This window comes from Onychostruthus taczanowskii, unplaced genomic scaffold (assembly GCF_017590055.1).
Source record: "Onychostruthus taczanowskii isolate IOZ18803 unplaced genomic scaffold, ASM1759005v1 scaffold37, whole genome shotgun sequence".
Lineage (NCBI taxonomy): Eukaryota > Metazoa > Chordata > Aves > Passeriformes > Passeridae > Onychostruthus > Onychostruthus taczanowskii.
The window spans coordinates 5,245,189-5,273,052 of record NW_024501126.1 but is presented as its reverse complement, the minus strand read 5'-3'; the positions used below and the strand labels follow the sequence as shown (position 1 = coordinate 5,273,052).

Here is a 27,864-nt window from a genome sequence, read left to right as displayed (position 1 = left end):
GTGGGCAGCCAGCCTTTGCTGTGCCCCAACAGCAGAAATTCACAGTGGTGTGGGTACATATGTCCAACTTGTACCTCAGTACACACACCCCCCATCCATTTCACCTTTTTCTAATGTATATTGGTCTCACTTGATAACAATGAATCTGGGGTTTCTCGTGAGTTCTTTGGCATAATTGTTGAGTGGCATTTTAATATACTCATCTACTGATCTATCAAAATGGTATTCTCAAAAAGGCTATTCAAAGACACACAAAAGAAACCCCAACAACTGAAAAACAACAGTAGTCTACATTTGTATGAGCCTACTCTCAATTAACATAAAAGAAAATTCACAGAATAATTTGAAACACAAATTGTACATCTTTCCAAAACAATTATAAAACACATGACATCCATGATCTGGAAAAATGTGCAAATTTGACCTGGAGCCCTAATAATTAGAAGCACATCCTACGCTCTGCACTTGTACAAAAGTAGCTTATATAAAGTAAATTAAACTAAATTAATTTTTTTTTCCTGTTACAGAGATGTAGAATCAAGGGTCATGCTACAACCTTTTACAGGCTAATAAAGGCTTTGATCAAAACCGATGCTTTTTAAAATGCACCGTGCTCTTACTCTTTCATTGTACCCCAGTTCTCTAAAAACAGCCGCCAATATGATTGGCTTGCTTCCTGAGTACTAACAAGGTGGATGATCCTTTGTATCTTCTTGGCAAAACAAGCAGTGTTAGAAGCAGACTAAAGTACATCCACTTCTGAATTAATGTCTGCAAACAAAGACGTGCGTTAATCCTGAGGGGAAAAAAAAACCCAACCACCTTATAAAATGAATCCTCATTTTACCTTTTCACATTTAAATATCTAATGTTCCTAAGTGTGATAATATGGAGGTACACATCTTCGTTTTTTGGTTGGAAAAACCTTGAGAAGAGATAAGGGACCTATATTAAGGGGTTGAGGGGATAAAGGCCAAAGAAATCTATAGAAGAAGATCTGAAGATCTAAAGAGCTCTTTGTGAGCTCACTGGCAGTTGAAAAGATCACTGACTTCCACAGAATACTTGACTTTTTCAATAAGACATTGACCCATCTGTTACTAATCCAGCCCTACAATACACTACTTAGGGCTGTGTAGATGTCTTAACTAATTAGATAGATTTATTCCTATCAAAACACAAACATGACAATAGACACTTAAATATATATATATATATATATATATATATATATATATGTACAGATACCTTTATTACTCTATTAGAACAATAACATTTATTAGTGAAAGATGGTTTTTGCTTCTTTACATCTTGCTTGGCTACAGCATTTTTAAAACACAAGTACTACAAACCCAAAAGAGAAAGTATCTGTCACAGAATCCCTGGTAGTTTTGCTTCTCTTCACTGTCAGGTTCTCAATCATTTCTGCAAGATAAACCAATGTGTTTCCTATTCTTGGAGGGAAAAGCTACCAGTAGAAACCCAGGCCCTTACAACTGTGTTCAAAGTCCACCCATTCCCTGCAGACATCTTTGGAGGCAGAGGTGCAAACATAAATGACTGCTCTTACAAACCTCTCCTGCAATAGCACCTTATGCAAATTTTGTATCTAATCATCAAATCTTGCTTTTACTGTAAACTGTTCTCCTTAAGATTACTTAAAATGTTTTGTAGCAACTTCAGCCAGTATGCAAGCCAAGTGCCCAGCAGAATAAGGACAGCCCTCTGAACACACAACCTGGTGAAGTCCTGGTGTGGAATTTCCATTTGCTTATTTTAAGAAAAAAGTGTTGGTGATGGATCTTGAAAAGCTTAATTTAAAGCAGACACAGACATTTGTGACATGACAATTAAGGTCAGCTGGGACACACGAGTTGCGCACAAGCATTTTTGTGACCACAGACACCTGTCAGTGTCTCTGTTCTCTGATCCTTAACAGTTCATGGAAGTTTGAGTCTTGGTGACCTTCAAAGCAAAATGCACCTATCTTCTTTACTACTTGATGAACTGATTTGTATTTCAAATTCTCTTAAATGAGGCACCTATCTGTCAGGATGATAGGCACTGTACAGAACTTGCAAAGGGAAAAAGAACTATATAAAGCAATCAGAGAATTCTTTTATTCAACTGCTGCAATAAATGACAGTATCATTATACAATTTCTCCAGCTCTGCCTAACAAACCTGACCTCTAGAACTATATCACATGATTCATCAATATTGTGATTCAAATATTTTTCAAAAACAGTTCAGTAATATCTTCCTGCAGTGATTTGCAGCGCTGGTCTTGGGCATGAAGAACTGAAGATTCTCAAAAGCACACATGCACATCTCACAGCTCATTCCATGAGGACAACAAAAGAGATGGTGTGCACACAGGATCTATACAGTGTTTTTAACTCTCTTTATTGTAAAATATTTTTGTAGAACAAGTAAGAAAAAAACATATTTTGGCAACAGAAATAACTGTAGCACTTTCTTACAGTCAGATGGAAATTGTGCACAACCATGTTCAAAAGGCTTGGCATATTTAATGAAGTCTAAGTAATTCAGTAAGCGTTTTCCCATTAACAAGCTGGATTACACAGAGACAAATAGGGGGACAGTGTGCAAACAGAAAAGCAGACCCATACAGGGGTGTTTCTTTACCTGTTGCCTCTTCTCAAACTCCAGCTTGATACGGGATTTGATGCAGTTGCACGTGTCCTGATACGTCTGCTGCAGCGCCAGCTCCATGAGGTGTTTGTGGTAAGCTCCGGCCAAGTTCCCGCAGATAAAAATTATTACATTCGCCAATATCTAGGGGGATTAAAAAAAAAAAGTGTGTCAGGGAATTTATATAAATATATTAACAGAAATTAATCCTAGCTTGCAATGAAAGATTGCTGCAGTTATGCATTTTGGTTTTGTTTCTAGCCAAGGTTAACCTTTCAAAAGGCCTTTAAAATGTGGCAGCATCCCAAGCAATAATAGAATCACAGAATCAGTTAGGCTGGATACTGTTTTAATTTAGGATTAAACAGGAATGAAAATTAACAACATGTTTGCCTACTCAATGAGGTACATGTTTTCTGAAAAAAGAATTTCAGCTCATGTTAGAGCTCACTGCTGAGTGTTAATTAGTTGGGATCATCACCTACTCATGTAAAACAATAGCTATGGCTCCTAATAGCAATATTGGAAGCCGTGTTATTGCTATGCTCTTTTAGCAAAGTTTTCTTTTGCAGTGCCATATGATTAAGGGGTGAAAAGTTTCACCCACACACATGAAAAGCCTGACCTGCATTTTACCTCAGCCTGATCCACTGCTATCCGTCAGTCAGCTATAAATAGTAACCTTGGTGACGATAAGCAGTGTTTACGGAGCAAGATCTGACAGCTGCCTACTAGAATATACTTTTCCTTACTACCAAAAAATTACATTTGCCTAAAACATGGAACTTAAAGATTTTAGATTCAGGTGGTCACACTTGCAGCATCAGATGCCCTCTGCAAGCAACAACCCACAAAAATGAGAAATAAACTTGCTCAAAAAAATCCAAGCCTTTTTTGGACTTGACCTTTGAAAAGGACATAATATGGTGTGATGATGCTAATACTTTTAACTGCACCCAGCTTATTGCTGCAAATAAACACATTTATCCATTCGAGCTCACTCAGAGCAAAAGAAACACAGTAAAGTAATGAAGGCAATTCCTAATTCAATAATAAAAGTAATAATAAAGATAATATTAAATTGAAGTTGAGATACAGCTGCAGTCTGCTCAGAGAAGGTCTCTCCTTGTAAGGCCCTAGTGTACCATATACCCTGGATTACAAGCACTACATGATGTCGTAGTACTCATGGTCTGCAAGAAAAGGAGGAAGAAAGGGGGCAAAAATTTTGTTAACTCTCCGCAGCTAATCAAATAATGAAGTTTATGATAGATTTTCCTGGTGATCATTCATAGGTTGGTTCTGGTGTACCTAGGTACCAGGCAATCTTTTGGGAATTGCTAGTGGTGAAAGAGACAGATCAGAAAGAATGTCCAACAGTGTGCTACGGTGGTTCAGAGGAAAAAGACATATTGTCCTATTAACAGAAATCCATCTCCTTGTGGAATACATTTTATTCCTAAAAAACCTCCCATGGAGTTTTATAGTTTCTTTAATAAATAATAAATTTAAAATGCAAGATTTAAATATATGCTTTTATTTTCCATACAGATTTTAACATCTTTAAACTTGTTCCTCCATCTGTGACATTTCTGACATCTCACCTTTCACAGCTCCACAAAGCTAAAAGCAGGAGCTATTCACCTTTAGTGCAAAAATGATAGATGTTTTCAATTTGGTAGAACTTTTTTCTTTCCCTAAAACTTTAAGCTCATGGCATTATAATGTTTCTAAAAGTAATATATGAGTTCTTAATTTTTTCTAAAATAGATAAATCTAAAACAAGGGGGAAAATCTACATATTTCACTTTCTCTGAAGAACTTCTGTTATGAAGTAGAGAAATAAGAAATAGTTTAAATTAAACATTTCACAACAGCTAATAATCTAAAGAACCCCCCACTAACATATAAGATCATGGTGTACAGCAAAACATTTGACCTTAAAATATTTTATATTTCTTTGTAAATCATAATTGCTTGATTCTGCTTTGATGTCAACAGACATGGATTAGTGAACAAAGGTTTTGTGTGACAGATCACAGTACAGGGGTAAGAGTCTTCCAACTGGCAATGGTTGCTGGGGTTTAAAATGAAAATATAAATTAGGAAATGCTTGAAAACAAAGACTGCTGGGCATAGAAAATGCTGATATACGTAGCAGGAAGGTTTAGTAATAAATGATCACTGAATTGAACTGAATTCAACAGTGTGCTGTCATAATCTCTAGGCAGATGTCACTGTTGAAAGTCTGCACATACAGTTACTAAATTAACTGTCCAGCTTCATAAAGTTATAGACCATTTAAAGCAAGACTTTAGGAATATAATCAATCAAAATTTTTAAAAAATATACTGTAATGGGTTGATGGAGGAGTAAATTATAAGTATCATCTTCACAGTCATAGAAAAACAAATTACAGTTTTATGACTGAAGTAGCTGAAGTGAGAAAATAGATGGAAACAGTGAGTGACAGGCAAGGAAGCTAATTAACCAGGCTTTTCAGATACTCAGTGGGGTAATTCAGCCCACATGAAGCTCTGCAATGGCTTCCAGTACCTGAATTAAGCAGTTGGAAGACAGTGCAAGGTATCTCAGCCACTGCCATACTTAGTGTAGATGTAACAAGTAAAAGTGTAAGTGAATATGCAGGTAGAAACTCTGTTTAAAACACCCTGATTCTTTAGGCTAGCATGGAGTTCATTTGCAAATGTGTCACTAAGGGATAAAATTAAAAAATAAAATCAACAAATGAATGAACTGCTTTCTAAACGGATTTTTTTGCCTGTATTTATTCTGGCTTGAGCAAATATTTCTGCTATTGAGCAAAATGCATCCTGCCAATACAGTGTTCAATAGCAAGTGCAATTAACATTACTGAACAAAATAAGCAACATTATATACTTCTTCCTTAGTATCTGTCCCCTCCCAAGTCTGCATTTTCCTTTTAATAGCAGCCCAGTTTCAACATGAGCTGGACATGAGCTCCATCCCAGATTTCTAAAGTCTCATAGGCATTCTCCCAGAAGAGACAGGTCCAAAGTTTTGCTCAGTCCAAAAAAATTAACTGAGCTTTCCACTTCTTAAGCAATCTACTCAATATGCAGTCATACAAAAGGTTTCTTCTCTTCAGGCACCTGCTCTGAGAAGATGCCATGCTGTGAATTCTACCAGTACCAAAGCACTTGGAATGAAATCCTGAGTCAGACCAATCTTCTACCTTGTCATTTCTCTAGGGTAGAACTCTGCACTGTCTTTTCCCCCATTATTTTTTTCCCCACCTCATCCCTGCCTCCCCGCAACCCTAGATGTGTATTAGGTAATAAGAAAAGCTGTGGTAGATATTTTGGTAAAAAATACTCCATTTTTCTGTGATAGCTGTAATAACTGTGCAGATAAAACTGCAGCAGAGAACCTCTGTAGAGAATTCAGGAATCAATGACACAACATGGTTAGGGATTTCTCCCAGGAGGACAAGCCTGAGCTGTGGAAAAGAGTGTAACTAATGATGGTAACTCAACAGCAAAAAAAGACCAGGATGACCTCAAAGACAGCATTGCATGAACCTGGTTCACACCCTTCACAAACAGGCACTGTATGACCAAAACCCAAAAATCCCACAATATACATGAGTTCTACTAAGCTCCCACTCAATTCACCATATGGAAACACTGAGCAACACAGCAGAAGTTCCCATCTCTCTGTACCGTCAGAGTGGAGAGAGAGGCAAATCTATCTCATGGGCCATCTGCATCCCTACAGATATATCCATTAACTGTACACTGTGCTGAAGTTTCTGTTTTATCAATGAATGAATTCCATGTCTACAGAAAGTGATCTAAATATAAGTCAAAAATTAACACAAGGAACACCAAGATACCATCAAGAAGTATCTCTAATCATTTAAGGAACACAATCATGGCTGACGTCTCCTCAGTCTGTTCTGACCTACAGAAAACTCTGTGTGCTTCCCGGCAACGGGGAAATTTTACATTCAAGCACAGGTATTTTTTTTCAGTATCAGTGAATATCAAGTAATCAGATGTCTAGTGCTTCACTATCAAAATAGACTGTATTTAAAAGCAAATGAAGACAAAGTTAAGTAGCTATGACTAATTTCTCAAGAGAGTACTACAGTTCACTGAGTCGCTCAGAAAAATGTAGTACATCATATATAAGCTCAACTGATGAAAAGTACCACAAAGGTATATGCCTACGAAGAAGTACTATGCTATATAAAAATAGAAGAATTACAATAAAGACTGCTGATTCTGATTGAAGCATAAATAATTTGTTAAATATCTTAGAAACTGCTGTTCAAATACTGAATATGAAAATTAGAATCCTCCATAGATTTTCCCTCCATTGAAAGCTTCCAGTTTGACTTATATTGCCACATTTCTTTCCTCTTGGATATTTTACATATCCTTCCCAAATACTGCATGAACAGAATTTTTAACTACAACAACAACAAAATCAACACAAACTATTAACAATTTTTTCAATAGTTAAATTTCACTTTTCTTCTGGATAAGAAAACTGAGGACATGAAAGCTGAGGGAAGGGCAAAATTGGCTATTATTTATGATGTCTGCATGGAGATTAATGTGAGAAAAAAGAATTCTTATGTCTTTCCCTAAGTTCAAATTCTTTAGCTCTTGCAAAGATGAATCATCTCTCCCTTCATTTGATCTTTCATGTGATGATGTGATGGATCTTTCATGTGGTGTGGCCAGCTTGTGGCTTACACTTGTCTTGTGCAACAAGTCTGTACTGCTTTGGAACCTGTAGAGCTTTAGACTCAGACATAATTCAGCTAAAAACAATGGGATAAATACTGGGTAGAACTGAAAAGCAGCATTTTAGAAGGAAATGTTTAGCCACTATGTAAATTAGTTATTCACTTGGTCACCATGCACTATACCCAATACCATTATTTTAAGTAGATGTATTCAGAAGTTTCTATTCCATGAAAATCTCTTCCACATGGAGCTCTGGCCAGTTATACAATGTTGCCTTTTTCTTTTTTCAGATTTCCAGACCTATAGAAGTCCAACATTTGAATACATTTCAGTGCCAACATTTATAGCTATGTCACAGCTCACAAACAGGACAGCAAATTTGAAAATGGGAGAACTTTTGTCATACGGCAACCTCTCTTTCAAAAACAAGGAGCTTTGAGGAGAAGCAATATTACAGGGCAAAAATTTTTGTAGCTGGCCTACAACTAGTGATCATGTGGTGCCTGGTCTACCAGCTGCTGTTACAGAAAGTAACACCTGGCCTTTTCCTGTACTTTGTGGGACCACTAAGTTGAGGTCTTTATTATGAAAGCTCCTGTGTTTCATGAAGAGATGTAGCAACCTCTTAGATTTCTATTTCTGTTTTAGAGATGATGGTAAAAGTTTATGAATTCAAGTAATTCAGGTACAGAACATGACTGGCTGAAGGACAGAGAAATTATGGGCAATTGCATACTTACTTCCTCATGAATCCAAAGTAAAAAATCAATTTCTTTAATCACTGAAAAATTATTTTAATGGTCTGAAAGGTCAAAGATATTTACACCCTTAAATACTTATGAAGGCCACAATAAGAACACACTACATATGTAGAGAAGAAACAGGAAGACCCAATATCCTCAGACATTTTGTCTGTATCAAGGAGAATGTCAAATGTTTTACAGCAAAGTAAGTAGAAAAAAAAGCTGCAATTTTGCAAGAAACATCTCATTTAAAAAAGAAAAACCACAAACCAATAAAAAAATCCTCTTCAACTTAAGGCTTCTTAAAATAACTGAGAAGCAAGAAGAAAATAAAGATTTGAATTACTCAGTATCCCAGACGGTTCCATATTTTCAGTGCTAAAATAAATTTGGTAAAAAGTCTCTTTGTGGAAGGGGAATTGATGCCATTTTACAAGCTAGGAAGTTGTGATGTTGTCTTCTAATTGGTACGTGTAATTCTCTTCATAGCTTCTGCAATCAGAGCATTGAGGACAACAGCAGAATATTCCTTTTTTGTAATATCTATGCTATTTCATATGATTTTCTTTTTATCATTATTACAGATTGAACTTTCTCGTAGCTCTAAGCTGTTCTGTGGAATGACTGGATTTATTTCCTTCTGCTCAGGGCATACACAGACCCTATCTATATGCCAGTGTAGATAAAAACAGATCATAAACTCTAAGCTCTTTAATCAAACCCAGGAAAAATAAACTAGAAACAAGAATCAGAGTTACAGTCCCTTTAGATCACTCCTGTGTAATACATATAATCAATATCATTGCTTCTAATTAATGACTCTTAATATTTTGAATCTAATTTTTTTTTTTTTTTTTTTTTTTTTTTTTTTTTTTTGCCAGAGGGGAACTCATGCTCTCCTCAGTGAGAAGGAAAAAGGCAGCCACTGCATTCTCCTGCCTGCCTGCCGAGAGGTCTTTTGTGTTTACATGTACCTCTGGGATCATTTCATTTCTTTATACTAAAACTGGTCTTCAATGTTCTCTCAAAAAGACTGAGATTAATTTTTAGGTTCTGGATCTCATGTAGGGGTGAGTATTCGTGTGCTATAAGGAAAAAAAAAGACCGTAAAATTAAAATAATTTTTAAAAACCCAAAAATAAAATCTATGGAGTAATACATCAGTCTTTGGCCTGTTACAGAAATAATCCTATGTCTGATCTTAAAATACCTTCAATATTTTTTTCCAATAAATCTGGTTTACTCTTAAAAAAGTACCCCAAAACTAAAATCTTTAATATAAGCACATTTACAGGACCAGCAATATGCTGCCAAGTCCAATGTGTACCACTAGATAACTCCCTACTTGCCCTGAGCAGAAGTACTACTAGCAGTCTTTATAAATCTCTAAACATCTCCCCTTCTGGCAAGTTTTACAGAAATTAATCAACAGGTTCAAAAGCTACCAGGAGAAGGAAAGACAAACAGATAAATTAACTGATAATCACATATATGCTCATTATTCATGTAGTAGATATGCCTAAATCTCAATAACTTACTGTTGATTTCAGATTTCTCCCCTAATTTCTATAGTTTATACTGTATGTAACTGCACTACATATTAATATGCTACAGACTCTCAGTTATCAATACATATGGAAATTAAAATCAATGGACAGTTTGGAATTACAGGGATAAATTACACTAGGAGCATATACTCAGTGTAATTTTACTATTGCATTTCAAACAGTTAGCAATAAATATGTACTTTGATCTATTTGATAAACATTTTTAAATTGTATTTTTTATGACATCTATATGAAATTCTGATTTATTTCAGCATGTTTTTCACAGGTAAGATTTTTGTCTATCAGGGTTAACCTGATCACCTGATAAGCTTTTTAACTGGATATACTTAAGAATTTTTTCTGCTTGTCTAATGACTGTGACAGACTTGAGTCAAGCTCATTTTCATAATTTGGCAGTCTGAGCTAGGAATCAGCAGTCTTTGGCTGTATAGTTCATGGAGAATGGTGTGAAGCAGAAGCGAGGATAATGATAGTGGTGTACAAGTGAGGAAAGTGATGACCTACAGAGTTGGATTAAATTGATTCCAGAAAGTCCTCAGAGGTGGAGTTAATAATTATGACAATCTTACAAGTGTTTTCAATGTTTTTTAAAGAACCTGCTTACCATTTTGAAATACTGTAAGATCTCTAATCAGTATTTGGGTTAATTTTTAATTGGAAGCCATCTAACAGGAAAATTTGCTTTCAGGAAACCTGAAAGTTTTATTTTTGGGTGTCAGGTAAAAGCTGTCAAGAGTAAGCAAGGTGAGACAAAGACAGTGCTAAATTAGGGTTACATTCAGGAAGGAATGAAGAAAATATTAAAATCTCTTCATGTTGTTGGTGTCAATTCATTCCATCTGTACATAAAACACATCATTTTTCTCATGCCTCAAAACTGTCAAGATGTCATTTGTCAGGTCTGGCTTTCTGCTCCAAAGCCCTAGTGTGAAGAATCGTGGACACCCTGAAACATTTTTTTTCTAAATCACGTGGTTTGTGGGAATATATTCTGAGTAACACCTTAAAAGTTAGCACAGTACCTCCAATTCATAGAACAGAATCAGTCATAGAATCTTTATGGTTGGGAAAGACCTCTAAGATCATCAAGTCCAAACATTCACCCAGCACCACCATGTTCACCACTAAACTCTGTCCCTAAGTGCCACACATTTTTGGAACACTTCCACGGATCATGATTCCTCCAGTTCCCTGGGCAGCCTGTTTCAGTGCCTGAACACCCTTACAGCAAAGCTGTTTTTCCTAATATCCAGTTTAAATCACCCCCTGGCACAACTTGGTGCCATTCCCTCTTCTCCTCCTGTTTGTTACTTGGGAGAAGAGACCCACACCCATCTGTTTAAAACCTTCTTTCAGGTAATTGTATAAAGTGAGGAGATCTCCCCTGAGCCTCCTTTTCTCCATCATTTTCTATTTATACCAGCATTAGTGACAACCCCTACAGAGCAGCATGTTCACTTCAGGTACCTAAAATACTACACAGCATTGTTAGGAATAGGCTATTACTCTCAAACTAGCTGAGAGCAATGATTAAACAAATGGAGGTACTCATCCAGTGAAGAGAAATTTTCCATCCCTCCAGACTTGTTCTTTTACTCCTACCTTCCGTTCCTTGTCTTTTAAAGAACTACTTATCCCTCTCAGTTCACTGGAAAGGTTTGGACAAAGGACTCCTTCCAAGGCATACAGCTATGAATGAAATCAGCCTCATCTACTTGTTTGTTGATGCCTTCAGTCAGATTCAAGGTGCTTTTAAGGAAAGACTACCTTTTGCTCCTTTCAAAATAGAATGTGTTTATCTCATTCTCTATTCTTACAGCTGCATTTCTTGCCTCTTGAAGACACGGAGTTTACAGACCTAAAGTCTCCCTGAATCTTTCTAGAACCTTTTTAAAGTTTATTTTCACATTTTCTAGCTTAGGGTCGACAGGAACCAGTGCCTATTTTAGACCAACCTATACATGCTCTCCTTCACCAATCCCTCTGAGAGGATTTCAATATGAGATTTTCTTCCGTTTCTTCTTCACTGAACAGGAATACAGAAATTGTTTCTCTGTGATAGCCTTGTCCTCCCTGAGTATTTTTGTAACCTGGATGTCAAATGTCCTTACAGACTCTCTGAAAATCCTTTTGTTACTCAAATGCTGAAGCAAGGACCCAGCATGCAGGGCAGGGAATTGGTTTGGTTAACTGCCATAGCTCTAGTTTGCTATCTAAAACAAATTACACACTTTTAGATGTATATTCTTCAAACTCCTATCTGACCAATGTAACTGCATACAAAGGCATTTTGCAGCACTTTAAAAAACACTTGCACAGATGAAATGTTTTCACTTTGGCTAATTAACTTTAGTGGTGCAAATAGATTCCAAAATTGCTGATAAAGCATGCTAATTAGCAGAATGAATAGCAGGAAAAAATTGCAGGCACAATCACAAGGTGGACTGAGATAGCTCCATAAGGTATTTTATAGCTCGACTACTGTGCATCAAAGACAAATGTTATTTTAACTGAATTACTATTTAAAACTGCTTATAATTATGTAACATTCAATGTAAAAAATTTTATTTCCTTACTGTCATTTTCTTGTTCATATTTTAATTTACTATTTCCTGTATTCAAAATATTCTCTGGAGGTTTTTGCTTGGTAAACGAGCCTACAAATTTTGTGCACCATACAAGAAGAGGCTTTTAGGCTATGATGGCTGGAGGGAAGGTTAAATGCTAAACGACAAAGTTTTCCTTTCCAAAGATTGTATTTCAAAAATCAAATATGTTTAATACTGTGAACATGAAGACAAATAGAAGCCACTAAAGTGGCAATAATGCCATTTACATTGTAACCTTCCATAATACCTACACCTCTGCCTTACTACCAGATTTTGCATTTAACAGACTTCTTACAAATTCCTTTAAAGTTTGTATACTACATTTCTACATACTTTAGAAACAAAAAGCTGTGAAACTATTATTGAAATATATCATAATGCTTTGCAAAAACTGAAAGGCTTTCCTATGTACAAAGGGAAGTCACTAATAATATGAAGAAAATAATACAATTTCCAGATGATTGCAGTTATATTGTATTTATTAATTTCTGGTTTCATTCCCAAATGTGACTGGAATATTATTGGAACACTATGGATAAATTAGAAATAGTCACATGAAAATACAGTCCCTTTTTGCAAATTCTGATGCACACGTAGCAACAAAAATTTTAAAAAAAAATTCCCTTCTCGAATGTTTTTAGTCTCCTGCCTGTCTTTACAAAAGATGCCTGTTTTGAACCTGGTATGTTGTGACATAATAGAAAAATTACATCCTGAGTGCTCCTAAGCAGCAATATGAACAATACAGAAAGCACATATGACTTGCAGGACTTTTTCCTGCATGGAATGACTATTTTTTTATTCTCCACAAGAAAAATTATCCTGTACAAACAGCAAGTTCCTATTTAAACCCCATCAGTTTTTGTTGTTAATACATGTTATCTTTTATAGCAAAGTAAGCTTCACCCTGCAACCAACCTATCTTTTAATAGTAAAGCCTGCCACCTGAAAGATTTGACAACACATCATGAAGATATGAAGTAATGCAACAGGAAAGAAAACCTGGGAGCAGTCTTCTCCCATTTCTCACATACCAACCCTTCTTAATCAGAGAAGGCTGCTGGAGCATCAACGTATTGCAAAGTAAAGTGCTATCTAAGGGAAGCAGGTCTCAGCACCACATAGAATAGCAGATTTGCTTTGCTTTTCAGTTATGTTATGTTTAAAACACAATTTCCCAAATCTGTAAATCCACACACACACAAAGTTAATTTTTCTTCACCTAACATCTCAAATTCAAGTTAGTGAATTTGAGTGTATGGACATTACACATGCTCATGTCTGGGACTGTATAACACCCTTTGCTCTGTTTTACTAACCACTCAAACACATCCATGGAAGTGTTTCTCAGTTCTCTCCAACAGCATCCTTTATATCTGCTTTGAATATCCCAATCCGATCAATGAATGCTGCTACCTTGTTATTCACGACCTTCTGCAGAAAAAGGCTTTCCATATACTTTTCTCTTTGAGGAAAAGACAAAATCACAGCTAGGAACCCACAGTTATCCAGTGGTTCTAAGCCTACAAATTTACTCCTTTCCTTCCCTACTCCCACTGTTCATCAGATATTTCTATGAGCCGTGGGATGCTGAAGAACAACGCTGGCAAACCTAAGCTGTTCCAACTCTCTCAATTTATTTCAGCACAAGTTTATCACTCTGCACAGAACTCCTCTCCAAGCAGTTTCTGAGACAGCCTGCAAACAAGATGCTTCACGGAAAATAGCTGACTATTTTAAGAAGACTTCAAAAATTGACAGGCAGGTCTGTCGGGGTCCGCTGTTATGTGTCTCTGCCCCGACACGGGGAAAGGTGGTTCTGGGCGGCCGCGATTGCGAAGGATGAGTCTGGACTCTTAGATTTTCGGTCTTCAGTTCTGTTTATTATCTCTTATCTACAAAGTTTTCTCTTTGCCCAGCCGAGGTCCGCTCAGCAGGACAGTCGAGTGCACTCTCCCCCGCCCACAGGGCGGTTGTGTCTTTTATAGTAAAAATTACGTGTGACATATTTACCTTTATTTTCCAATACTATTCACCCTTATAGACAAGTGTACCTTCACCATGAACCAATCCCCAAGTGCCAACATCACCACACAAAATGGAAGACATGAAGAAGAAAGAAGAACACAGGACCACGCCCTGAATCCTCCATCTTGTCTTCATGACCCCCCTGTACCTATTTTTCTAAAATTTATATCTCCTTCCATAAATGTACCATTCACACCCACAAAGCTCTCATTTCCTCATACACAGGTTCTTCTCCTTTTGATGGATCGAAATCCAACCACCAAACCCTTTTGGCAGCATTCCAGGGTTTCCGAGCCCCCCAGGAGCTCCCCTGGTGTCTCTGCACATCCCAGTGCACAGTGATGTGCTGAGATCCCACACAGGTCAGTCGCTGAACAGCAAGTTAGATGGGCAACACCAGTAGGTCTGGCTTTTGCAAGAGCACAAAGATGGGTTTGGCCCCTGCCACCAGGGCTCCTTGAAGCAGAAGCAGGAGAAAGAATATGATCATCAGCTCACAGGAGAACTTTTAAATGCTAGCCTCAAACCAACATGATGGTAGATGCATGCAATAGTCACAGGACAGGTAAAAAACATCCCAACACTTCATTGCTTAAAATGGCAAATAAAGGACAATGTGAGAAATCACTTAAAGAACAGGGTTGCAATGAGTAAGAAACTTTGCTTCCTCTAGGCAAGGCTTAAAACTTCCTGTGTTGTATTAGTGCTCCTTTATTCAGTTACTTTGCTTATATTTTAAGTTGCTTGCTCTGAAGATTCTTCGATTTGCTGTTGCATGTATGTTCAAAATTGTGACTTTCTTTAGTCTTCCTACAGATTTCTTCATCTTCCTCCACCTTCACTTCTTTGCACTGAATAGGTGGTGTAGATAGTGTCCATGGAGGTGACACAGAAATGGACAGTGAATTGCTTCAAAGTGGTCCTTTGCAAGGCACTCTTCAGGAGAAGAAATGAGCAGCAATATTATGGCTGTTAGAGACAGCTAGCTGGGCAACACTGCAAGGACAGTAGAGAGATACGAGCTGTGCATGAGGCCACCATTTTATCAAGGCAAATGCAGACCCAGCTGCAGAATAAACCAGCAATGAACAGAAAAGAAATCCATGATTTTCAGAAATAAGTATTTTATACTCTTGATCTGTTCCTACTCTGAAACAATGTTTCATCAAATGTACTTCATAGGCTAATAAAGAAAAGAGTTGTATGACTTTTTATTGGTGTTTTGTGGAGCTGCCAATATTTGCCAGTATTGCTGAGGGCAGGTGTATCCCCACTCCAGATACCAGCATGTACAAGCGTTTCTTAATTAGCACTGTGATGAACATGCTTATTGCCTGCCAAGTGACAAAAAAAAAAGGTTTGTAGACAACACACAAAGAGAGTGCACTGCTACAGAGCCCCAGATATTATTTGCTGGAAATTTTTTTTTTCCCTCTAGCACAATCTTAGCACTCCTTCTTTCACCCCATCCTGCATTGGGAAGTTTCAGATTCCCAGAAAATAGGAAACTGTCATTTAGTGTCTGAATTCATCCTAAAGAGAGAAGGTTATTTAAAAAAATGAAGTGCACTCTATGTTAGCAAGAGTTTATCACAGAAAGGGAGTTTCATTAGCTCTGAAACCAGAGAAGCCTTCTGGGCCACTGTCTTACATACAACAACAACACCACCACCAAAATCAGATATTATCTATAAGGATAATTGTCCTCTCTTGTTAAGAAAAGCTGGTCAGGTTTTTTCCAAAAGCTATCTGCCATTTCTACATCAAAAACTCTCTTTTGATTTGTATTCTCTCTCCATTTGCATATCACAGAATCCAGATCATGTTTTCTAAATCAGTATGCCTGGAGATGGCCTCAGATGCAAAAGACTCAGCATAGTATTTTTCTCATCAGTTTGTTAAGAGACCTCGGCAGAGATCCAGTTGACAGTCCAGTTCAAGGACACGATGGGATGCAACCACAAGAGCTCAGAGAGCCTGCTGATATCATTTCATGGCCACTCTTGAGTGCCTTTAAAAGCTCATAGGGACCAGAGTAGGGTCTTGACTTCTGGAAGAAAGCAAATATCACTTCTGTCGTCAAGGAAGGTTATATCACCTTGATCCCTGGGAAGGTGATAGTGCAAACCCTCCTAGAAACCATTTCCAACCCTATGAAGGACAAGAAGGTGACTGAGATTACCTAGCATAGAGTTATGAAGGAGAAATCACACATGGACAACCTTTCTGTGATGAAATGACTGGCTATGTGGCTGAGGAGGGAGTAGTCAATATGACAGGACTTTGAGCACACTCATAAATCCTAGCAGCCCTCCCCAGCCTCACCTGGGGGGGGCTTCTAGTGACATCCCCAGGCCCAGGAGTTCTACACAAGCACAGCCTGGGGCCTTTAGCTCCTGCCTGTGCTGTGCTGGAGGAATTCTGGTCTCCATCCGAGCTGTGCCTGACCACAGACACCCCTGAGCTGTGGACTGACTTGGCCTCAGCCCTGCCTTGTCACTGGGAATGTGCCCATAAGCTACTGGATATGATCCTGACCTATGCATGGGCTTTTCGGCTTGACCTTGCATCTGTCTCCTTGCCGTGATTTTGCCTGTTATAGATCTTTGCCTCTTGGCTGAACCTGGTTACAGTCTCTGGGCTTGCCTTGCTCAAGTGATGTGGGGCCAAGACCACAGCAGTCACCCTGGCCCTATTGCTCTGTCCCTTATTTGCTTCCTTGCAAAGAGTTCTGAAAAGAAATGCCATTCAATTCAGTCAATTTTCACTAAAATAATATGATTCACCCATGAACTTCAATTCACTGCCTTCAATATTTTCAAGCAATTTCCCTGGATTCAGGTATTGAAAACATAATAACAGCTTTATAAACAAGCAATGACAGAGAAGATTGAATTCATGAGATATATTTCTATTTGCTACACATTAAAATAGCACACTAAGGCAGGAAGAGGACATAATGTCAATGCTATCTAGCCTCTTTCCATAGTGGAGACCCATCAATAGGAACATTCTGGTCAATTAACACATCAAGTTTCATCCATGTTTCATCAAAGTATCTTTTATTTACAGGATAAATGTGCATTGAAGCATTTATAGTTTTTAAAAACATAATTTCCAGGTACTGTAATTACACACCAGGAATGTTTCACATGGATTAATGCTGAACAGTTTCATCTATAATATCATTTCTAGAACTCACCAATGTCTCCAAACTTGGGTTTCAATCATTGCTTTTATATATGCTTTCATGAATAACAAGTTACATCTGTGCATCATCTTGCAGAATAAATTATTTGACTATACTAAAACATAACTGTAATTATCAGCTTTAGCTTATATGTGCAAAGCAGTTTTCATTGTATACCCATATACTGCTGAAAATCCGAAAGTTCATGAACTGTCACGTGAAGTACTAATAAGCTCTTCTTTTAAACTGTACAGATGATACTGGGAACTTAAGCAAAGTGCAGTTTTGACTAATATCAGTGCTAATTTCTAGGAAAATTGATTTTCTTTTTTTTGCTTTCAGACTTATTTCCCTAAGAAAGCAAAATTACAAAATATGTTTAAATATTTTTAAGTGACATAAAATGACTGATACAGTCATCAAATCTTTCACTAATTTTCATATAACTTAGGGTATGTTTGCAAACAGTGGAGACAATTTGTATATATAAAATATGTTTCCACTTTAAAATGTTACATTTAGTTTGGGAAAACAAATTACTCATTTAATACCAGAAAAGATAAAATTCTAAAACTACCAAAAATACCTATCTAATATATCTATACCTATCTAATCCTAAATATTTTTTAATGATCAAACAGTTAACACTGCTGTCAAAAAAAAACCACAATACTAAGAAGCAACTCACATATAAATTGGTAATTGATGAATAATGGTTGCTTCATCTTAATCAAAACATATCCTGCTTAAAAAGCATTGTTTTATTAGTTTGGAAAAAGCTGAAACAAAACATCATTTTAGAAAATAACGAGCTGCACTGCCATATACTAAAAGGCGAACGCTACAAATCAGTTACACAGCCTGCAATTAATGAGCATGACTGAGAGACTGGTGTATTACAAATTGTACTACACATCCTTTCAAGGTGGATCTGTGTGGCAGACACCTAACCACAAAACTGCAAGACCAAAACCCAAAGCCCCAAAGTTGAAAGCCTCAGGGCATAAACTTCTTTGACCAAGGACACCAAATTCAACAGTAAAGCAGTGGTCGTTTATCACTGCCAGCACACTACAGCATTAGGTGTCCCAGCAGCCCTTCCCAAATTAAATCACATGCTCCAGTACAGATAACTCTCAATCCCATTACCATTTGCCTACCCTTAATTCTGTCAGATGTTCTTTGTGATGTCACAAAAAACACGTTGTGATGCTGTTACCCTCTCTGGGACAGAGCTGCAGCTGCACACCACAGTCATACAATTCTGTTTTGAGATAAACTACTGAGGTGTATAAAACACTCTTAGAGAAGAATTACTTCAGGATCATGAGTGTAGTTTACCCTGAATCCCACTTCTGCCATGTAGCAGGCCCAGGGCCTGCAAGGCCTCCTTGGAGGTCAGAAGCCTGAGCTAGGCAATGCCAAGTCACGATGACTCGGGCCTTAGAAGCCCCTCTCTGCCGCCTTTGGACCCTTGCTTATCTCCCTGTAAGCCTATAGGTCACTTTCCCCTGACCCTTACTATTGGACAATTTCCAAAACCCCTGTAGGGTCAGCAGAATTGCTGTCACTGAGAACCTTCGTGGGGGACACCAATAAAGAATTCCTGCGGAAGCTTATACAGCTCTTCTCCTCTCTCTCCCTGCGTCTGCTGCAGCACCTAGCAAGCTAAAGAGCTGAAATCACAAAGAGCTGATAATCACTAAAAGCTGAAATCACTTAAGCTTGCTTAGGGTGCCTGCAGCTGGGAACGGCTTGGGAGTTCGGACGCTGTGCTGAGCCTACCTGAGCTATCCTGGCCATGGCAGCCCACCGGGCACAGCCCGGCTGGGAACTGCCGCGATACTGCCATACTGAAAACTATCCGGGCTTGGAACTGCTTGATGTAGCTCATAGCAGTGAACCAAAAACATTGCTTTTACAAAGCGCAACGTGACCATACCTGAAGTATTACACACAGTATCGTCTACTCCTTTCAAAAGCGGTGGAACAAGATAAAAAATGTGTGGAGAAAAAAACTTGGAAAAAGGATAGTACTGTCCTTGGTATTCTTCCAGCCAGTGTGGTTGGTGACCAGGCAGCCCTTCAGCTGGAGCAAGCTGTCCCAGCAGTGAGCAGGGAGGGTGTCTCATCCAGCTGCCTCCAGGTGCTGGATACCTGCAGTAACTTCAACCAAAGAATTACAGGTGCAACCTCAGACACACAGGTAGGTGCAGCAGCAGCCAGGATATAACAATGTACCACGCCAGTCCATGAAAATGTACACAGCCAATGGATCAACCAATTTCCACTGAAGTGCAGCTGCTGCATGTTTGGCATTCTATCAGATTTGTGCCACGTGCTGCCAAAACTGCCAAGCAATGAGAGAAATTCAAAACCAGAATCTATATTTTTATTCCTCTAACCCACCAGAAGTAGCAGTCTGATGCAGTGGTTCTGCATCATGTATGCTAGGAATGTAAATAACTCAAATGCTACAAAGGAAAATGCTTTTCCTCAGGGGTTTCCTGTATTTAAAGCTCTAAAGCATCTTTTACAGAGTAATGGAAAGTGCTAAAAAATACTACAAAGTTACTTTTGCCTTGTTTTTTAATACTTGAAAGCTCATAACCTTCTAAGTGTTTATACACAGAACTTTTTGTTTTCAGGCAAAAAGAGTAATTTCTTAATGGATGCAGAAGTGTGGCAGAAAACCACACATGAAGTACACAAAGACAACATGCAGTCACTTCTCCCAGGCAGATCGCTTCAACTTTGTGTCACCTTCCCACCCCCACAAAAAATTTACTAGACTTTGGAAACTAAGTCTGGAGTAAAATTCTGTTTGTTTACAAACAGTATCAAAGTTGTACTGCTACTAAATGAAATATCTTTATGTTTTGCTTTCTTCACAGATAATCCAGGCAACCAATAGGTAAAAATAAGAAACGTTAAGCAGGTTTTACAGGAGGCTATTAGACTAGCTGGGTTCCAAGAGCAGTTTTAGGAGATTATAGGCAAATAATCTCCTAAAATTACACTGGCAAATTACACTATCTGGTTTTTGTGATTGGCTCACACCTACTAAATATCAGATGAGAGGGGGCCAAAATCTATCCAGATTTTAAAAATCAATACTCAGACTTAACTGAAAGGACAGTAAATGCTTCCATGCTTTTAAATACTGCAGGTTTTACTAGATCTTTTGACATTTCTTGCTTGTTGAACAATATATGAGTTCAATAAATTATTAAATGAATGGCACTTAAAATAAGATTTTTTTTAAAAACAATTACCACAATGGTCAAAGAATATTCAAAGAGTTAGCAGGAATTAAACTAATAAGACACAGAAACAGAATTAGAACAGCTCATTAATATATTTAATGATTATGCACTAAAAGTAAATTAAAATTTACTCTAAAAGCATCTCAAGAAAAATCTAGCTGGATTTAACAAACATTTATTCAGCAGTCTATTCTTTCATAAATTCTTTAGAGGCTTGCTTGCTATTATATATTGTAGGCAATATTAATCTGATATTTAAATGATTCTCTACCAGTCTTTCAATGCTAATTTAGTATTTAATACAGAACCCATCACAAGCAACATGCTTGGAGTCAGTTTGAAAATGCTCAAGGGATAAATCTAAACAATCATCAGTAGTCAATTCTAACAAAATTAATAATAATAAACCACCTCACAACCCAAAAGATTATAATTTCATATGCTAAAAAAACCCATATAAAAATTAACAAACTATAGAACAATAGTTGGAAATACACTGAAAATTTCTATCATGGATGAAGGACAAAATTAATCTCCTACCGCAACTAGAGACTAGTGTCAGATGGATAATTAAGGACTGAGTAAGTTACTGAGTAAGTTACTGCCAAGTAACAGAAGATAATAAAACAAAAAAATTATTAGAATTATTGATAAATTATCGTGCAGTAGAAGAAAATGTATAAAATTTTAAAATACAGAAATTGTTATATTCAGTCTATTCACTTCTTTATTACTCATACTTGGGAGAAATATTAAAATCAAATCAACTGCCTTAAAGATTAACTCAGATTAATACATGGTGCTGACCAAGGTGGTTATAAAAACACCAAGATTGTCATGGACATGTCTGAGAAAATCCCTCACAGTTACAGACCAGGCTGCAAGATGAATCCTGGATGCTAAACATTTCCCAAAATTAATACTTTGTGGCACAGAAATAATTTTTATGCTCCCCACATTTGGCATTTTCTGCTTGTTTTAATAGCTTGATATTTGAAATATGAAAAATATTATATCCCACCCTCCATTAAACAACCTCTCTTCTTCACAATACTTGTTTTTCAAAGAAAATTGATGATACGTCCACAAGAGGAAAAGTAGAACAAATTTAGCAGATTAGAGCTGCCAACCATCTTGCTCTAAAGCAGGTGATGGGATGCAGTGCTGCCTGGTGGCTGCACTGCCTTCCCTGGGGAAGGGAGTAGAAGAAGGTGGTGCCCCACAAGGACACTGCCCTTGCCTCTGCTGAATTCCCCTCTCTTCTATGAGCCCAGGCAGCCTGGAATGATCCCATTCCAGAGTGGGTCCCCAGGCAAGGAAGAAATTTACAGGCTGCACAAAAGAGCCTGTAATACAGGAGCTGCAGAGGAAAAAAAAAAAAAAAAAAAAAAAAAAAAAAGAACAACACAAAAGGGAGAGTAGGTGGAAAATGACTAAGTTTAATGTGCTGCATTCTGGATGAGACATGCATGTTACTGCTGTTAAAAATAAATAAACAAATTAAATACTCCAGATTTGCCTCCCATCCTGCATGTTTATGGTAGTTACAGGAACTTCTATCATATCATGGGAAATGTTTCCATAACTGAGGAAATTTAAATCACATTTGAATAAAGATGTTTTGGAAACAAGTTAACTGCATGTCTTTTCCTTGCCTGTGCTGTGCTCAGTTGCTAGCTTTCTGAGGAACCACTGCAGCAAGGGACTATGAAAATAGAGTGTGACGTTAGCTGAGACATGGGCACTTGGTCTTTAATTAAGGTCAGCATGACCTAGGTCATGGCAAATATCTCTGAGCCTTAATGGTGATGGGAAAGTCCATTCACAAGTTGGAATCGAATTTCCTCCAAGTTAAGACCCAGATCAATCTGGATTTTAAAGAGCAGGTATAGCAGTGTCAGAGTGGATACAGAAAGGCTCTTTAGAAGCTCTGTGATAGACGAGCAGAAACAGATTTTGCTTTTCTTTCTGTGCTGCTTTCAAAGGTTGTCAAAGGCAATCATCATCAACACTAACTGCATGGGGAGGGAGCCAAAAGCCTTGATGAGAATTGTCAGGTGAAGAACACAATATTGATCTCACAAACACTGTGACACCAAATGATCCTTGCAGCTCCTTCTGGCTCTGTAATCTACACATTAGTCTTTACTTCTACTTGAACAGCACACTTTAGACCCTAAGGTACTTTCTGGCCCTGGACAAGTAAAGGTTATAATGATTTCCAGCCTCATGCTGAAGACACAACACACTTCATGTTTCAGGTGCAAAGTAATTAAATTGCCCACAGTGCAGGTGGAGACAGCAAACAGAGTTACAATAAGGAAACCCATTAAGTTATATTGAATTTTTAAAAACTTTAAGAAAACAAGATGATCTTTTATGTACCATATGAAAGATCCCAAAATACATAATGATATTCATCAGATCTGTTCAGAAGAGACAAGAATATGGCCAAATACAAGATGATATTTTCTACTCCAGATCTGAGCTTTTCCTTTGCATTAATTGTCCTCATGCTACAAATGTAGCATAGGATGTTTGAGGTCAAACTGTATGACCCCCACATATTAAAATCAGCATTTAACCAATAAAGAAATTGAATTAATGGAGCCATCAAGCATAAAGATGACACTTCAAAGGACTTCAAATAAATCGAGAGGACTTCAAGAGACGAAACCAGAGAGACACAGGTCAGCTCTTCTGAATCCCAAAGCAATGTAACATGGCACTTTGGCACAGATGAAATGTTATTACTGCTCTACCGTTGGAAAATGTAGAATTTTAAAGTAGTTATGTAACTGAATATAGCTTAGGATTTATTTTCTTTTTTCATCCAGTTCAACAAACTTCATAGAAGTAGAGGAGAATTAACATTCTGTTAAATGTATTTGAATTTCTCCATACCACTATAGGGAAAGGGGAAAACAAAACCACCAAAACAGCATTAATCATATTTGCTGTTCTATTTCCAAGAGCTTGCTTATATAAGTGTAATAGTGTAGGAGACTTAACAACTTTTAAAAATAAATTGTTAGTTTTCCATGTACACTGTGGTTTAGCACTGTCCCTTACCACAGCTTTCTCCACCTCCCTTAAACACTGGAAATGGCAGCAAAAGAAAACCAAACCTCGACAGTCTCAATCTATCTAGGATGTATAGACAGAACTTTCTTGTCCAAGCCTGTTCTGCCCCTCTCAGAGGCAGCACTGTGTTCACATGGTCTGTGATTTAAGCTATGAGCAGTCCAACTTGATGGCCCATTGCTGACATCATGGCAAAGTACAAGAACTTGATGAAGAAACTGAATTTGTGGAAAGAAGGCTTCTGTACTTGGGTTCAGACTTATAAAAATGTCCTGTGATACTGAGATGTGTTTAATAAGCTGGACTCACTGAAATAAAATGGAAGGTACTTGGATACAAATGTAATCAAAGAACCTCACTAATCACAGCTGAAACACGACAGTATAGTCCAGAGACTTTGATTTGCTATTAAGAAAACGTGTAGAAGAGGAGAAAACATATATTTATCAATATTATGTACATTATATATATATATAATTTTGCATATTATATATACACACACACAGGCACTAATATTGTCAAGACATCATATAATGCAATGCATTTTATCACTGCTAAAATGCTGAATACCACAGAACATACTGTGAACTTTCCCTGAAAAATACTGGAATTAGCTCATTACCAAAATAGGAACAGATCTGCAATTCTGAGTTCAAGAAAATATGTATGAGTTTCAAGCCCATACCCACTGTAGTTCTACTTTGATCTATGTCTTGGACGCTTGTTAATGGAAGATTTTCATATCTGAAACATAACACTCCTTTGAGACAGTGCTTATTGCTCTTTTGTGAACTGACGTTGTCAGGATGAGGCACAACATCCATAATGCATTCTGAAAATTTTCTTAGCAGCAGCTACACAATTATCACTGCCGTGTTTTGGCATCCAGTTAATGAGACAGTAACTGCATTATCATTCACATACACTACAATTTTGGTTTTTTTTAAATTTGTTTCTATTTTTATGTCCTTTTGGTAAATGCATGCTTTTTAAAGAGGAATAGAGTTACTTAGAAAAAAAAAGAAATATCAATTTTTTTTCCTCCTAGTCTAGGAAGGATTCTTTGATTCTAAGTACAGATTTTCATTTCCCACATCCCTAGTAATATGGGTATAGAAGTATAATTTTGTTTCTCATATTCAGCTTCACAATTCTTAAATTGGAATTGTTAAAAAAAAATAATGATAGTAATCCAATAAGCAACAGCGCTGCAGAAACAAACCTAGCTGCATAGGTCTTAGCATAATACAGTATTATCAGAACCACTATTTTCTCCTTTAGAATTATTTTTAGTACAAGCAGACCTCAACATTTTAGCCTCTGACATGAAAAGCGAACATATTTATTTCTCTTACTTCACCCTAATTAATGCATAACAGTTCTTCTGAACCTCCTTCACAAGATACAGAATCATATGCATTTTGTTAAGAAAAATATTCCGAGTCTTCCCCTCAAGATTGCATGGGTCAGGTCACAGATTTTTCATTTCCATCACCAGTAACATTTCAGCTAATTTGTGCTTGCCTTGAGCATCAGGCTAGTCATTTTTTTCCTCTTTATTCAGGGTCATCAGAATTTACAATGACCTACTTCCTTACTAAACAAGCATGTTATGAAGTATTAATGGATTTTCTGTCTTAGAGACTGTGCTTTCATACTGTGCAAGAGAAAACTTTCAGATCAGAGAAAAGCAATAAGGAAGATCAAAGGTATGGAATGGCTTCTAAACAAGGAAAGATAAACAATTTTCAATTCTGCAGCCTGGGAAAGAAATTATAGAGGAGGTGTGACAGGGGTTTATAAGATCATAAATTATCTGAAAAGCGTGGCCTGAGCTCTTCAACTGTTTAGTCTTTTCCAGTGTAAGAGTTTGGGGGATGCAAACAGATTACAGGTTTGAAACAAGCAAAATATGGTTCTTTTTACAACACAGGTGAGCTGAAGAACTCTCTGTCACAGGAAGCTGGTAAGCAGGATGGACCATACTGAAGGATTAAAAAAAGCCCCACATAAATTAAAATTTTTAAAGGCTCAGCTAGGTCAGAGAAAGAAGCAAAAAACAGGTTTGTAAGAAAGAATAAGAAAAAAAAACAAGGAAAAATGGATTTTACACCAAGGTGTGAGGGAAGCAGAAAGACACAAATATTGAGAGAAAGCTTACAGCAATTTATAAGGAGAAATTTGAATTTGGAAAGCTAAAATAAAATGGCAGACTTCACAGAATCACTGAAGGTTACAGCTGGAAGGGACCACAATGGGTTATCTGGCCCAAACTCTGTTTAAGCAGGGTCATCCTAGAGCACATAGCACAGGATTGTGTCCAGATAGTTCTTGAATATCTCCAGACTTCTGACTTTTGCTGGTTTATAGTCAATGCCAACCAAAGGGTGCCACTTTCAGAGCTATCAACGTGAGGGCATACAGTCCTACTTTCATGAAGGGAAGATTTATTTTTCTTTTCATAGTGCAAAAGTAGCCAATCTAACTGCACACACCACAACTGCAAAAGAGCATTGCAGACACAAAGGAGCATCACCTTGAAACACTTACGTCCAGCTCTTGCCCTAACCTCTCCGCTGCTCAGTTCTCTGAGATACACCCATTATGTTTCATATCAAGTCATCCAAACTGAGCCTAGCATGAACGAGAATCTCAGCACCACTACCTTGCTTGAGCTGTTTCAACAAACTAAATAACAGCTAATAAAAATTTTTAATAAGAACATAAGGAACTGTTAGATATTTTAGGGATGAAAAGTGCATTCATTACTGAATCGATATTCAATCTTTCTTAAAAATTTATAACAACATTTCTGGCTTGACTCTAACACTCTGAGCTCACCTCTGCTCTCTATCCTTATATTTCTTTCAGTGACATTGAAGAGGAAAAAAATGTGCTCTGCTACCTGAATGCTCAATGTCTCTCTAGGGACAGCACTGCCTGCTTAGGCAGTTTGCATCAGAAAATCTTTCCCTTCTCTCTGTAACCTCAGAGCATCTCCCTGCAGCAATCTTTCACTGCCATGTATCATACCAGTTCAGTAATTATGGAGCAGCATTTCTACACTTATTCTTCTTTAACTCTGACACTATTGTGATTGCCTGGAACCCTGACGCTGATCAGCCAATGTGTAGTGAAAAACCAACTACCTCATCTTGCAGAAATACACGTGCCTGCAACTCCCAGAAGGAGATATGAAAGTTTAATGTTTTCTCATTATGACCATGGCTTATGGATTCAGGGCTTACCACATCCTACATATGAATATGAAGAGAAGGGACGTCCAGAGGAGAAACTGTCCCTGTGTTACTCACTGTACAGATATTAAAGTCAAATCTTCATCAAGTTCACCAAGAAAACCACTTCCTAGGCAAAAGTCATAATGCTGTTTATGAACATATGGAATTCCATTTGAAAGTATGTGGTTCTGGTTTATGTTAGAGGTTTCTGACACTGGTAGTCTCACAGAGGCAAAGCTGCTGCAACACCACGTCCCCACATCCATCCAGTCACAACTACATAAAGTGCAGTTATACACATACCAATAGCCAGCCACACAGATCAACACAGACTGAAAAACACAAATCAATGCAGTACTTGGGCAAACACAAGCTACACCAACATCCTGGTCCTGCTCTTCTCTCTGGCTGACCAGGATGAAAGCAATTTAGCACAGAATACATACATTGATACATTATATATCCTTCCAGGAACCGGACACAGATCTGTTCAATAGCCAGCCTCTGGATCATCTTCCATCTGCACAAACAAATCTGTCTCTGGTCTGGCTTGGACTCCCTGCTTCTCCCAGTAGTTAAGCCAGATGGCCTCTAACCTCTCCAGTATCCATCCCAGGCTCATGGACTCATCTCCCACTCACCACTAGCATGGGCTGACCAGTGATCACACGTGCTGATACACACCCAGAAAACACATGTGCAGCGGCCCCATCTCTTGAGCCCCTCTGACCCACAGCCCCCTAA

General features: G+C 37.7%; 1 protein-coding gene across 1 annotated transcript in view; it reads right to left on the bottom strand.

The window, feature by feature from the left end:
• The window catches only part of ADCY2 (adenylate cyclase 2), a 206,987-nt gene that overhangs the window by 103,669 nt on the left and 75,454 nt on the right, over positions 1–27,864 (bottom strand). Inside the window, exon 4 of the mRNA XM_041411780.1 lies at positions 2,649–2,798. Within this exon, the coding sequence (XP_041267714.1) occupies positions 2,649–2,798 (150 nt within the window). The remainder of the gene's footprint in view (positions 1–2,648; positions 2,799–27,864) is intronic.